This window comes from Nicotiana sylvestris, chromosome 3, assembly GCF_000393655.2.
Source record: "Nicotiana sylvestris chromosome 3, ASM39365v2, whole genome shotgun sequence".
NCBI classification, from domain to species: domain Eukaryota; kingdom Viridiplantae; phylum Streptophyta; class Magnoliopsida; order Solanales; family Solanaceae; genus Nicotiana; species Nicotiana sylvestris.
In genome coordinates this window covers 134,291,938-134,306,974 of record NC_091059.1, presented here as the reverse complement: position 1 = coordinate 134,306,974, position 15,037 = coordinate 134,291,938, and the positions used below count along the sequence as shown (strand labels likewise).

The 15,037-nt window shown below is 36.4% G+C and overlaps 2 protein-coding genes across 2 annotated transcripts; both read left to right on the top strand.

Moving 5' to 3' along the window:
* Positions 1-10,373: 10,373 nt before the first annotated feature.
* LOC138886917 (uncharacterized) lies at positions 10,374-11,728 on the top strand. Its single transcript, XM_070168602.1, has 3 exons — positions 10,374-10,649; positions 10,827-11,153; positions 11,261-11,728. Exons 1-3 carry the CDS (start codon positions 10,574-10,576, stop codon positions 11,410-11,412), a joined length of 555 nt encoding a protein of 184 aa, XP_070024703.1. The 5' UTR covers positions 10,374-10,573; the 3' UTR covers positions 11,413-11,728.
* Positions 11,729-12,201: 473 nt separating this feature from the next.
* On the top strand, positions 12,202-14,783 carry LOC138888057 (uncharacterized). The gene is made up of 6 exons (XM_070169857.1): positions 12,202-12,330; positions 12,808-12,997; positions 13,099-13,405; positions 13,538-14,088; positions 14,194-14,196; positions 14,311-14,783. Exons 1-6 carry the CDS (start codon positions 12,202-12,204, stop codon positions 14,781-14,783), a joined length of 1,653 nt encoding a protein of 550 aa, XP_070025958.1.
* Positions 14,784-15,037: the final 254 nt, after the last annotated feature.

Genomic DNA, 15,037 nt, shown 5'->3' with positions numbered 1-15,037 from the left:
GGACCGTCGATTGTGAAATAGTAACTTTAGGTGTTCTTGAATATTTCATTAATTTTGATGCTAAATTCGTTGTTTAAGATGTTAGTTTATCGATTTGATCGCACGAACAAGTCTGTATGATATTTTTAGACTTGTGTGCATGTTTGGTTTGGTGCACCAAGGGCTCGGGTAAGTTTTGGATAGGCTACGGAGTCTTTTGAACCTTAAGAAAAACTATTGGTGTGTTTCAAGCCTGAAGGCTTGGCTCGCAAATGCGAGCATCGCATTTGTGAAGACCCTTCGCATTTACGATAAGAACAGGTCGCAATTGCAAACAAATGTTCGCATTTGTGATAATAGAAGGCATGAGCATTCTTCGCAATTGCGATGTAATGTTCGCATTTGCGGGGTTCGCAATTTCGAACCCCTGCTCGCAAATGCGATAGCTGCGATTGTTCAAAAAGAGTTTTAGACAGGAATTCAACTCATTCTTTCAAATTTTCAAAACCTAAGCTCCCATAGGCGATTTTCCAAAAAATGGTTTTTTCCCAAATCATAGGTAAACCATTTCTAACTCATTTATTTCAATCTACTTCATCTTTTTACAAGATTTCATCACAAAATCCATGGATTTTCATGGGAAATTGGGTGTTTTTGGGTGAAATTTGGGAATTTCAAAATTTGGGGATATACACCTCAAATTTAGGTCGGATTCTAAAACTAATTGCATATCCAAGCTCAGGGGTGAATGGGTAATCAGGTATTGGTCCGAACTTCGGGTTTTGACCAAGCGGGCCCGGGGTCGATTTTTAACTTTTGGGAAAAATGTTGGGAAACCTATAATTAAGCATTGGATTTGAGTTCTTTATCATTTATTGATGTTATTAAGTTAATTATGACTAGATACAAGTGAATTGGAGGTCAAATCTAGAGGGAAAGCGATATTTGAGGCTTGATTTTTGGCCGTGGAATCGAGGTAAGTGTTTGGCCTAACCTTAGTTTGAAGGAATATGTGTTGTGTCTTATTTACTACGTGTTTGTGTTGTGTACGATGTATACATGTGGTGACGAGTATCCATACATTGGTGTCGAGCATGCCCGTGAGTCTTATACTCTGACTGTTGTGACTCTTATTATGTACTGTCCATGCTTAAATTGATGATTATCCATGTTAAACAAGACCTATGATAATTTCTTAATAATTGACCATTGTTGAGTATTGGCTCAAGTTGAGATTTATTTTGTGAAGTTAACTATTGGAACGAGATTGGTTATAGTTGATTCCCTTGCCGGAATATATTTCTTTCTATTGTTGATTCCCTTACCGGGATGTTATTATTTCTGTTGTTTGGGTGAGGAAAGAGTGATAAAACACGAAGGGTGATGCCGTGCACATTCATACTTATGCATATGGTGAGGAAGAGTGATAAATCATGAAGGGTGATGCCGTGCACATTTACATTTATATTGACACATATGTTGAGGAAGAGAGATAAAGCACGAAGGGTGATGTCGTGCATATTCTGTTTGTTGTGTTCATTTGCTATTATCGGTTCAAGTGGTTAACTGTTTAAATTCCTTTACTGCTGTAATTCTTTATGTTGAACCCCATAGCATGTTGCCCCTTTCCGTACATTTCTGCTTAATATTTATCGTTTGTTACTCTGTTATTATACTGATTAACTGCACAGGTTTATGATGTTTGTCGTGTCCTAGCCTCGTCACTACTTCGGCGAGGTTAGGCTTGGCACTTACCAGTACATGGGGTCGGTTGTACTGATACTGCACTCTGTACTTTTTGTGCAGATCACAGTATTGGACCATACGAACCGTAGTTCGAGGTTACTGCCTTCAGTCCAGTGGAGACCTGAGGTAGTCCTGCAGGCGTCTACAGGCCTTGGCGTCCCCTTCTATAATATTTCTTTTCTATTTATCTACTTTTGAACAGATGTACATTTCCTTGTTTAGAGCATTGTTTGTAGTATTCGTAGACCGACCGTGAGATTGTGACGCCAGTTCTGGGAGGAGTTTTATTATGGTTTCGTATTCGTATTAAGTTAATTTGTTAAATTTTGTTCTTCCGCATTTTGTTTCTGCTGATTTTCTTATATTAACTAGTAAGTTGTCAAAAGATAAAGGAAAAGGTAAAATAATCAATAACGTTGGCTTGCCTAGTGGATACAATGTTAGGCGCCATCACGGTCCCGACGGTGGGAAATTCGGGTCGTGATAGAAACCTTCATAGACTGATAAATCATATCTTGATCCAAAAGCCTTCATTACATTCCTGCAAAAGCCCTATATGATTTCGAGTTAAGTAAGCTTACATTAGTGGTGATTCACATAAGGGGCAAGTTTATGGTACTCAGAACTGGACTTGTGGCATTCCCTTGTGAGAGATGAGGGTACTTCTTCATAATCCTTGTTTTGAGTGCTACAATTCTTAAGTGAAATTTGCTTATGGAGGGTAGAGGATAAAGAGTTTGGGTTCCACAACGACCTACGTAATAGAGCGAGCTTCCTTGGTAAATTCAGTCAACTCTTGATGCTCTAGTGTTGCATTAGAACTATGGTACTCAAAAGGTTGTGTGTTGTTGATAATTCATTTGTGTTAAGGGTAATTGTTAGTCTCAATTGATGCATGTTTGATTCGCATTAGGGCAGCTGAAATATCCTTTTGTTTTATTTTAGTGGAGGTGGGAATTACCTTATTTGCTTGAGGACAAGCAAACGTTTAAGTTTGGGGAGTTGATAAGTGGGGATTTTAACATATTATTTGCTCTTACTCACTTGTGTTTTGGGCCTAAAATGCGTGAAGGTATTCCCGAAAACTAATATAATAGGTTTGCTTGCAGGGATTGTTCACAATGAGCTAAAGTAGCCATGATCAACTCATAAAGGCGTCAAAACTTGAACAAAGACCAAGACTAGGCCAAGAGCTGTGGAACACAGACCACGAGAGAAAAGTGCGGCCGCGAATGTGTCAATGCGGACGCGGGAATTAATTTTCGGGCTACGAAATGGAGAATCAGAGAAGTGATTTTTGGGCACAGACATAAACGTGGATCGCGTCAGAAATTGGCGGCCGCAAAAGTACCACTGCGGCCGTGATTGGAATTTCGCGGACCGCATTTGCTAAGGTTCAGAGAGCTCACTAAATAGTCAAAAATGTTAAGACTGGTCCGCGTCAATAATACGCGGCAGCGGAAGGCTCTATCGCGGATGCGGTGAAAATTATGCGGTCCACGAGACAAGGCTCAACCCAGTCCCAGATGTGAAGAAACGCACACCGCGATCAAAATTATACGGCCCCGAGAGAAAGTGTGAGGCCGCGGTCAGAATTACGCGGCCGTGAAATCTCCGTAGGGCATTTTTGTGCGAAGATTTCAGTCTAGTATAAATAGATCTTTTTAAATTTTTAGGTTATGTATTGTTTTTGCTGAGTACGTGAGACGGCTGGAAATACCATTTTGGGCAATTTTGTGTTAGATTCAACTTTTAACATTAGCTTTTCATCTCTTTATTTCATCTTTGATTTCTGCTATTTTCATGAGTAGCTAAACCCATAGCTAGGGTTATGACCTGACTCTAGTGTGAGTATTCGACATGTCTTGAATTTTAGGGCTTGAATGTGTATGGGTTAGTAGTTTTTAGTCTAGTTCTTACTAGAACTATGAAATTAGTGGTTGTAAACACTTATTCATGCCTTTATGACTTAGTCTCTACTTGAGAAAGAGGGACTAAGTCTAGGAAACTAGACTAATAAGGAATTGGGGTGAACTCAAGAAATTGACAGCCTCAATTAAAGGGTTAACCTAGAGATAGTAATACCCGACTTGAGCTAATATCACTTGTATTACATGAATACCCAGTTGGACTTGAGAAAGCTAAATTGGGAAACATCACTCAAACTACCGAGAGGTATAAAGTGAGTACCCGAGTGTGATAGCTATATTACGACTCCAATTAATCACATGATTGTCCTATATTCTTGCTACCCGTTAGATATCCACCTAGGTAGAAGTCACTACCCTAGTCCCTTTTAACCTTTGAAAAATCTACAACAAAACACTGTACTTAGTTTCAAATATTGCATGCCATAGAATAGAAAAATAAATAGAAAACAAAACCAACCATTGTGGAAGTGTAATTAAGAGCAAAACCCGCATATCTATTTGGATATAAACCTAACTCCAAATAAATTAACTCCCTGTGGATTCGATCCCGGTCTTGTTGGGTAAAACTGCATCGACCATCCTTGCTACTCAATAGTAGTGTAGGCTTGGACCTGATCAACCACAAGCCTTGATTTCAATCTTTCGATTCTTCCATCTGATAGATGTTTTACCTTATACACCTATTTACAAGGTAGAGCTCTTTTCCCTTTAGGTAATTCAACCACATCCCATATGTGATTGTCTTCTAGAGCTTTAATTTTGATTCCATAGCCTCTATCTATCCTGGGTGTTGACAAGCTTGTCCAAAACTGGTTGGTTCTATGAGTATAGAAATGGACTGCATTACATGTTGATTGTTAGGTTATAGAGAAGAGAAACAGTATTGCCTAGGTTTACTTGGTTGATTGAAACAAGCAGCTCCTACATATGTGAACATGATATTGTTGCACACATAATCCTTCAAGTAAGTTGGTTGATGGGAAACCCTTCCTGATTTCCTCACTGGTGTAGACTGCTTAGGTGCATGAATAGGGGAGTTAGTATGTGGTGTATCTAGGATAGGTTGAAAAGGGACTGGTCTAGGAGAATGTTGGTGATGAGAAGAAGTATATGAAGTCCTTGGTGAAAATGGAGAGAAAGTATCAGAAACTTCAGGCTCTAAAGAAGTAGGTGATTGATCATGTGATTGAGGTGGATAGATGGGTTCCAAGGTTGAGCTTAGGAATAGGGGTTGGTGTGAAGTTTTTCTCTCAACTAAAGGAAAATATGATTCATGAAACTTCACATCTCTTGACATAAAAACTCTTCACGTTGCCAATTCTAGTAGCTTATATCCCTTCTGATGAAGGGGATACCCAAGTAAGACACAAGTTGTTGCCCTTTCATCAAACTTTCCTCTTCTTTGAGCTAATGTTGAAGCATAACAAAGACATCCAAAATTCATTAAATAATCATACTTGGGCTTCTTATGAAACAAAATTTCATATGGTGTTTTTCCTTTGAGAATGCTGGAAGGCAACCTATTAATAAGGTGTGTGGCAGTTAGGATAGATTCACCCTAATATGACATAGGTAGCTTATATTGGAACATTAACCCCCTTGAAATATGTAAGAGGTGTCTATGTTTCCTTTCAACAATCCCAATTTGTTGAGGATTTGCTACATAAGACAATTGATGCAGAATTTCTTGAGAAGCTAGGAAAGCTGCCTCTTGTGTACCTTTTCCCAATTCCATTGCATTGTCAGATCTTATTATCTTTATTTTCATACTGAATTGCCTCTCAACCATAGGCAGAAAAGATTTAAGCATAGGAAAAGCATTTTTGTTTGCACTTAACAAGAATATCCATGTTCCTCTACTATAGTCATTTACTATAGTAAGAAAATACCTGAAACCATTGTAAGTATTTGACCTATAAGGTCCCCGTGTGTCAACATGAATGAGTTCAAATTTATGTTTGGACCGTATGGTACTGATAGGAAAAGAATTTCGAGTTTGCTTAGCCTTAGGACAAACATCATAAATAAACTCAGAATTTGGCTTACAACGAAGAAAATCTAAATGTTTCATTGCTGAAAATGGGAGGTGACCCAATATTATATGTCAAAGCTTAAATGTGTCAGCATTGCATTTTCCTTAACTTGAATCTAGTACCCTTTGTGATTTATGAACTCAAAATCTTTTGGAAACCCAATAATTCTGTAACAGTCTTCTTATGTATGTCCTATTTTTCCACAATAAGTGCAACACATATTTGGATTGTACTTCTTCTTCCCTTTGTACCTCTGCTGAGGTTTAGCAAACCTCTGTCCTGAGTTGTTGAACTTGGGTGGCATGGTTGTTCCCTTCTGTGTTTGGTTTATGACTTTTTGATAATTCTTCCCTTGTCCAGTGATTATAAAAGCTGCAAAATTAGCTAGAAGTTGTGCATTAGGTTGCTTATGCTCTCCTGCTGCCATGAATGATACTGATTGAGAGTTAAAATGAGCATTTGCATAAACTTCTCTTTGATTTTCATCTTATAAGAGAAGTGAATAAGCAACATCAATACTAGGTAATGGATTCATCATAAGAATATTTCCTCTTGCTTGTTCATAGATGTCATTTAGTCCCATTAAGAATTGGATCAATCTCTGATCTTCTAGGGACTTAGTTAATTTGTCTTTCCTTCACAAACACAAGAGCAACATATGATAACATTCAAAGCTTCTAATTCATCCCATAGTCATTTGAGCTTAGTAAAGTATCTTGCAATGTCACTGTTTCCCTGTGTTATTCCTGATAACTCTTTCTGCAGATGATAAAGCTTAGCTCCATTTGATTTCCCAAATCTCTGCTCCAGGCTGTCCCAAAGCTCTTTTGCAGTTTTGGAGTAAATCATGATATCAACAATGTCTTTTGAAAGAGCATTTAGGATCCAATAGATGACTATGTCATTCACACAACTTCATTGCTCATGTTCTGGGGACTTCAGATCTGGAGATTGACAAGCTCCATTGATGAAGCCAAGTTTCTTCTTGGCTGACAAAGACACGAGAATAGATCTTCTCCACCTTGGATATCCTCTTCCATCAAATACAGTGTTGCCTGGTGTCATACCAGGTGAATCAGAATTGTTGAGATGATAGGGGTGATTGATATCATAGCTTACTGGTATTGCAACATTGCTTGCATCACCAGTAGATGTGATGGTTGTTTCAACCATTTTAGATTACTGATTTTGAGAATGAATGTGATGTAAAGGAATTTTGATGAATGGACTGTTGGATCGAGCTCACTGCTCTGATACCATGTACGAATTTGAGAGAAGAAAAATCTTGACTGAAAATATTTTTCTGTATTTCCAAAAAATGAATGATCTTAGGCACTGTACAGTCTAGTATATATTTACAGCAAATAGAATCTAAGATATAACTACCTATACATTTGTCTCTTATTCTATTGGCTACTATATAACAAACTCACATGTTATTCACAAAAATAAAAAAAATATGCGTAAAATAAAGACTTAATCTTATCTTCAACTTCTTCTAGTAGGCCAGCCCAAAGAACGAAATATTTCAGTGAGCCCAAAATAGTGCAGAAGCCCAATACTTCTATAAGCCCAATGAATGTGAGTCTTTACAAAGATGTTCAGACATCATATGTATAGAACATCTTAGTACCTTCTACGAAAGACTAGTTCTTCTTCTTCTTTACTCTTTCATCTTCTTCTTTATCTTTGAGCAGAACTCCATGAATTCTATTATTAGAATGGGGTTTCTTCTTCCCAAAAATAGTGAGGATCTTGAACCTCGGTCTGTTTGAGAATGTCGACAAAAACGTGATTGGCCAAAATGGCAAGAAGCAATCCAATCAGAGTTAGATTCACTTGTGAAATGTGAAGTTTTCGGACCTGTATTCCAAACACTTAGTGGTATTAAACATGTTTTCTATAAATGGGTCTTTGTACGTAAGAGAAAGGAGAAAAATGAGGTACAAAGATATAAGTCACGCCTTGTTACAAAAGGATTTTCACAAAGGCCTGGTGTTGATTATGAAGAGACATATTCATCTGTTATGGATGCAATAACGTTTCATTATCTCATTAGTTTTACTGTCCATGAAAAGCTTGACATACATTTAGTGGATGTGGTTACAACCTACTTTTATGGATCACTTGATAATGAGATATATATGAATATTTCCGAAGGATTTAAAATGCCTGACGCACATAATTCAAAGTCTCAAAAAATATTCTCAATCAAATTGCAAAGATTTTTATATGATCTAAAACAATCAGGACGAATGTGGTAGAACCACCTTAGTGGGTATTTATTAAAGGAATTAATAATAAACTAACAACTAACTCCTAAATTGACCAGAGAATTTCTCTTGAAAGATCACAAAGGAGAACTAGAGATTTAAGTATGCCCCATAAATGACGGGTAGAACTTTGAGCTACTTATTATTTACTCGATTCTGTTATTTATTTATGATTTTGTTTTCTACTTTTTTTATCCGCATTATGGCATGATTAAATTTAGATTCGCATCAAAAAGTCTCACATTAAGGATAAAAATGTTTATCCTTAAAAACGGATAACAATTGAATTTAGCGGTTTTAAGGATATGTGGATTAATTCAATATAAGTGACTAATGACATTAGATTTAGCAAATGAAAGACGTAATAAATGGTCAAACCAATGATAAGAGAGATCCCGAGCTCGATTAAAGGCTCAATGAGGAACCTACCTCTGATTCCGGGCTTGTACTTATGAAGAACAAATGAACAAAATAAGATCTTTGAATAACAGAGAGAATGGAAATAAATTCCCTTGGTATGCGTGTTACAATATCCCCGCTGAATAATAAGCCTCCCTTGTATATAGTAGGGGAGTTTTACCCTAAGCCCAATCCTAAGAAAGACAAAAAACCTCCATGTCACTAATCACTAATTTTACGTTGATACGTGCCGAGATTCACGCCGTGATATCCTATTGCGCACGGACGTCACGGCTCTTTGTTGGTCGTGTACGGTTGTCTATTAATGCTCTCTGAGGTCTTAAGGCTCGACCGGACACGGGGGAGGTGATCCCAGCACCCCCAAGGGAAGGTGTTTTCCTCGAGCTCTGATACAAGAGATTCCTCCCTCTGACTGTGATCCATCACGGTCACGTCCCTACTCTATTTGCCTCGCTAGAAAATCGGGATGCTCAGTGGGTTTGGTTTTACCCGTATACAAAAAAACTTACTAATAATAGCGACTTTATACCTGGGCTTCAAACTCGATACCTCTATTAAAGACGCAGGAATTTTACCAATCCTGTACAAATGTTTTTTCTACATTGTTAACCCATGAGCTACGCGAGAAAAAAAGATGAAGGAAGAAAAGCATTTTCTAAGGTCTTCTAAATGGCCTATGTACTCTGACTAATTACTGAGAGACACGACTAGTCCGTTAGTTTTTATTGACTATTGATCGTTCTGTGTTGTCACATCAACTTGAATGAGAAGCTATTTTCTCATTTTAAAAATGTCATAATATAATTCTTGCAATTCCTCACTCGTCATCGAAACCACGCTTCACGAACTGTTTATATTATTGGGTTCGCAGTTTATATTTAGTAAATTTTTCAACATATATATAAATTTTGGCTCAAAATTATCAAATTCTACTTATATCCGACCTTATTTTTGTACATAAAGCATTAAAGCGCTAAAGCTGAGATTATTTATGCGCCTCATCTACAGAACTTCAATACGTTAATGTGTTTCTGCAGCACCGCATTCTATTTAGAGAAAAGGAACTCAAGTAATCGTTTTCTTTTGAGGACAAGTGAAAGAAAATATTTTTCTTTTACTTCATCAAATTTAGCTTACACATAAAATGGTTGTAATTCATAGATATTGGTAGATATTCTTCTAACATGTACTTAGTTTTGTACATGTATCTTAAATTAATTTTTATACTTTCTCATTTTTTTTCTAGTTAAAACATATGTATCCTAAAATTAATACATTATTTAAGTTTTCTAATTGAGCTAATAAGAAATTAGTCCCTTCTTTCAATCCACGGTTCAATTTTCAACCAAAACAAGTCCATTGAACCAAAATCTACACATGCCTAAATAAATTTCTAATAGAAAAAATTCTACCTAGATTACGTAATGGAGACAAAGTGTTTAAGGCATGTGGAGATTTGGTAGAGCAAGACTGTGCTTAACGCGTTCCAATTTTTTGGATCTGTTACTTCAATTTTTTTAAGTTTAAGATGTATGTAATAACAGTGTGAAAAAATTTATATAATTATTATTTATTATTTTTGGTTAACACACAATCAGGTCGTGATAAAGCAATTGCAGATAAATTTCTATCTAAGTGGTAACCTTCAAAAATTAGAACTATAATGTTAGCCTATCACAAATTTATATATAGATGGCGTCAAAAATCTTTGCACAATCAATTTATGAAGCTTAAATCCTTTTCACAAACTTGTTTTTTCTTTCTAGGAAAACCGAAAATTGGAAAACTATATATGAGTACAAAAAACTTCAAAACTTTCCACAAGCCAAAATATGTGGAATTTATGAACCAAGGCTGCCACTGATAGCGGAGCCTCTTGACCTGTAACAAATTTCCACTATTGCTTTCTTCCACCTTTCTTCTCTAATTAATGGCAATGGAGTCAATAGAGACTTATAAACTTCCACCTAGGGTCCCGCCATAGATTCGTCAAATCCCCAATGTGTTGGAGGTGTACACTTAGTAATTCATACACATAGTTGTTTAATTGCTCAAAGTGCATGTAAATCTGCCTCTATAAATAGCGTTTCTGATCACTTGCATTAAGTAGGGAAACACAAAAACGAAACTTGAAACGCAATAGTGTTGTTTAGTCTCCCACCTTTAACTTATTACATAACAAGTTCTCGACATGGCTTCATTCCATAGCTTGAAGACTTTGGCCATTGTTGCTCTTGCAATTTCCTCCTTTGTGCAAGTCACCCTAGGTCAGTCTTCCTTTTCTTATTAATGTAGTAAAACATACTAGTGTCTTTGCACTAGATAACGGGTTTCTATTAAATCTAATCAGGAAGTTCAACTGAATTTTTTTTTTTTTTTCCTGATCCATAAGTTCATATGCGAAAGATTTTATGTGTGTAAACATAGTGTGAGTATAAATGCAGGGGGTATAGCATGTGAGAACTTAACCGAAGACTCGTGTGCCTTCGCAATATCAAGCAATGGGAAGCGTTGCGTGCTAGAGAAACATCTGCGAAGGAGTGGGGAAGAAGGATATACATGCCGCACATCAGAAATAGAGGCTGATAAGCTTAAAGATTGGATTGAAACCGATGAATGCATTGAGGCATGCGGCGTCGATAGAAATGCCCTTGGCATTTCTTCCGACGCTCTCCTGGAATCTCGCTTTACCAACAAGCTTTGCTCCCCTGCTTGCTACAAACATTGCCCCAATATTGTTGACCTCTACTTCAACCTTGCCGCTGGTGAAGGTAATATTCGATATTATCTTTTAAATCTCATCTCCATTTTATTCGGTTTTCGAACTTAATTTTGAATTTGCTCTGTTATTAATGGGGATGGCTTTGATTGGACACAGGTGTATATCTTCCCAAGTTGTGTGCAGAGCAAGGGAAAAGTGCAAGGCGAGAAATAGCGGAGATCAGAAGCTCGGGATTGGTGGCGCCAGCTCCGGAATCAGAAGTCAAGCCCAGCAATTTCATGATTGCTCCGGCAATGCCTCCTTTCTAAACTCAATAAAGATTTAATAGATTCAGCACTATAAGTATACAATGGTCTTTGGCTTTACTGTAGTATGAAAATAAGGACTCTGGGTAGGCCCAGTTAATATTACATTTGAATCTAGGTATGGTTTGTTAGTTGTTACATTTCAGTATAAGCATATACAATATTTATAAGGTAGGTGGAGAAATGCCTCAGAGATACAATGGCATTCCCCCTGTCCAGCCCATTTTCCTCTATTTTTGTAATGGAGTATTAATATACTACTTAATAGCGCTTAAATAGTGCTTTTATATGAAGTATTAAATCAAATATTTTTCCAATATATATATGCATTAGTTATTTAGTATATTATATATATTCTATAAAAAAAAAATAACGTAATACACGTGCAACGCACGTGCAGAGAGACTGGTATACTTAATAGCGTTTCAGAAATAGTGCTTTTATATATATGAAGTGGAGTACTTTCTTGGTCTGAATCTATCTATTTTATTTCTTGTTGTGCAAAAAGTTAATCTTCTTGTTGTCCGAAATATTGCTTGAAAATTAATCTTGAAGCCGTTAGTTCTTGGATCATACTGTGTATTTTTCTCTTGAAAAGAAGTTATTAAGCATTTTTCTCTAATCGGTTAAACATCGTTCTTAATTAAGAGGCTAGTACATGACAGAAGATCCAAATCTACAAAACAATCAAGAAAGCTAACATTCCCACTGCTTGACTGGGTAATAGTAATAGACGTCGGAATAATTGAACGCTTTTGGGGTGAATCCATATCCCATTTCCTCACCAAGAGAATGGTAGGTGTCATTTGTCAAACCTCTAGTGGTGGAAGTTTCGAACTCAATGAAGCATGGGCCGACTACTATGTTGGATCCAATACGGTATATCGTCAAAAGTTGACAAATAATGTTGAGAAGGGTGAAGTATACAAATAGCTCTCAAAGTGGATGGTCTTGAATTTTTATCTCTGCTTATCCCATAATAAATTTTCAAGTTCAATAAGTGTAACACATTGCTTGTCCCATGGGAAATATTTTTAACCTTTGACTTTAAAATTCGGGAAAATTTCAAATTAAAACAAGTGGATTGTATCCTTTTCAACTTTATAGCCCATATTTAACTTTACAATTCAGTAGCCCACAAATTAGAGGCCCAAATCTGAAAAAGGGCGTTATTTTCGGTATTTTGAGACTACCAAGCGCGATTTTATCTCATTCAGCTGGATTTTCTCAGATTCTTTCCAATCTTCTTCCAAAAATACTTCAAAAACGAGATCCTGCGATAAATGCAGGTACGAAAACCCTAGCATTTCTTCTTCATCTAGAATTTATTCAATTTTTTTGCTACGAAGCAGCGCAATTCTCCTTTTTGCTGCAATTTTGATTTCAATTTTTTGTTAGATGGAGATTTTTCCTGTTTACCTTCTTCATAGTGGTGAATGGGAAGAAAACAAGTTTGTGAATTTCATCAGTGATTGTGTAATAGTTGAGTCCACATTCAACTACAACAATTTAGTTGTAGCTATTTCGGAACAGATTAGGATCGATAGTGATTTAAACACAATAGAGATTAACTTTGTGCCAAATGTTGGTTTGCCGCCGATCACGATTTACAACGATACAGGAGTTAAGGTGTATATAGAAATAAAGAAAAAAACTTGAATTTCACTGAATATCCCCTGTTTGTGACAGTGAAAGAGATTTATGAAAATCATTTGGTTGTTACAAGTTTTGTGGTTGCTTCAAGTTCTAGTTGTTTGGTTGCTACAAATTCAAATTCTAGAGATGTATCAACAACTGATAGCACTGAGATTATTGATATTGAATTGATTGAAAACACGAATTTTAGTGAAAACACGGGTATAATAGATAATATGTTGAACGAATTTGTTAAGGAGGATCAAGTTTATAAGGATAAAGAGACACTTATGAATGTGATGAAGAACTTGGCTGTACGCGAGAGGTTCCAATTCAAGGTGAAGAGATCAAGCGCAACAAGGTATGTCATTAATTGTATATTCTGTTGTATAAATATGCATAAAGTAGTATATATTTGTATATAGGTATTAAATTAGTATATATGCAGTTTGTATACAAGTGTATTTAGAAGTTGAATGATGTATAATACTAGGTATCACCTTACATGTCTGGATGACAATTGTGCTTGGAGTTTCAAATCTTCTGTCGTTTTCAAGGCAAACATATTCAAAGTAAGAAGTTACAATAATAATCACACATGCGGCTATGGTGAAAGATACTTAACACAACGTCAAGCTACTTCGGGTATAATTGCTAGTATAGTCAAGGACAAGTATGTTAATCCAAAAAAAGTTTACACTACAAATGATATAATAGAGGACATACAGAAGCAACACGGGATTGAAGTGAGCTACATGAAAGCATGGAGAGCTAAAGAAATAGCAATGGCAATGATAAGAGGGAGTCCGAGTGATTCATATAAGGAGCTGCCGAAGTATTTTTATATGTTGGAGCAAACAAATCCAGGATCGGTTACAAAGTTGCACAAATCAGAGGATGGGTGCTTTCTTTATGCATATGTTTCGCTATATGCATCTATCAAGGGCTGGGAGCATTGCAAATCGATAATGGTTGTTGACGGAAGCTTCCTTAAAGCAGCATATAAGGGTACCATATTGACTGCTTGCACACAAGATGGAGCTGGTGAGTTGACTGCATCTATGTTGTTTCTGCAGTTTGTATAATGTTTAAGTTTCATGTATAAAAGTGTATAGGATTTCACAGCTGTTGTTTTTATAAAATTTGCAGTTGGTATAAATCTGTATAATTGTGTATAACTGTGTATAAGATTTGTATAAATTTTGCAGTTGGTATCTGCACACTAAATTACAGTCTGAATCCTAATATCTATTTTTGTATAAACAGGAAAAATCCTTCCACTTGCGTATGCAATTGTGGATTCAGAGAATAATAAATCTTGGGAGTGGTTCTTTGTCCAGATAAAGGGTACTTTTGGAGTTAGGGAAGGGATGTGTATAGTTTCAGATAGAAATGAAAGCATCTTTAATGCCACAAAAGTTGTATACCCAGAAGTACCACATTGTATTTGCATATTTCACTTGTGGCAGAATGTAAAGCGCACATTCAAGAAACATCACAAACAATTGAAGGATATCTTCTTTGCTTTGGCAAGAGCTTACACAATAGAGAAGTTTGAGTACCATATGACAGAGTTGTGCAAAATTGATCCGAGGGTGCAGCCTTACTTGTTCGAATTTGGGTACGAAAGGTGGTCTAGAGCATATTCCAAGGTGAAATGGTCGATGATAATGACTTCCAATATTGCAGAGTCAATTAATGCAACTAACAAGGATGCTAGAGAGTTACCAGTAATGTGATTGCTGGAGTACATGACAAATTTGCTACAACAGTGGAACAACAAAAACAGAAAAAGTGCAATGGAGACATCTACAGAGCTTGGCTAAAAGTACGACAAACTCCTTCGGGAAAATCTGATTGCATTGAAGCAAATGACGGTAAAATGAATCAAATATAATGAATCTTGGCACTTATGACTTGCATTTTACTGTTCTTTAATTTTATTTTTTTTATTTTTTTTAAAAAAAACTTAGGTGAGGCCTGCTACGGATCA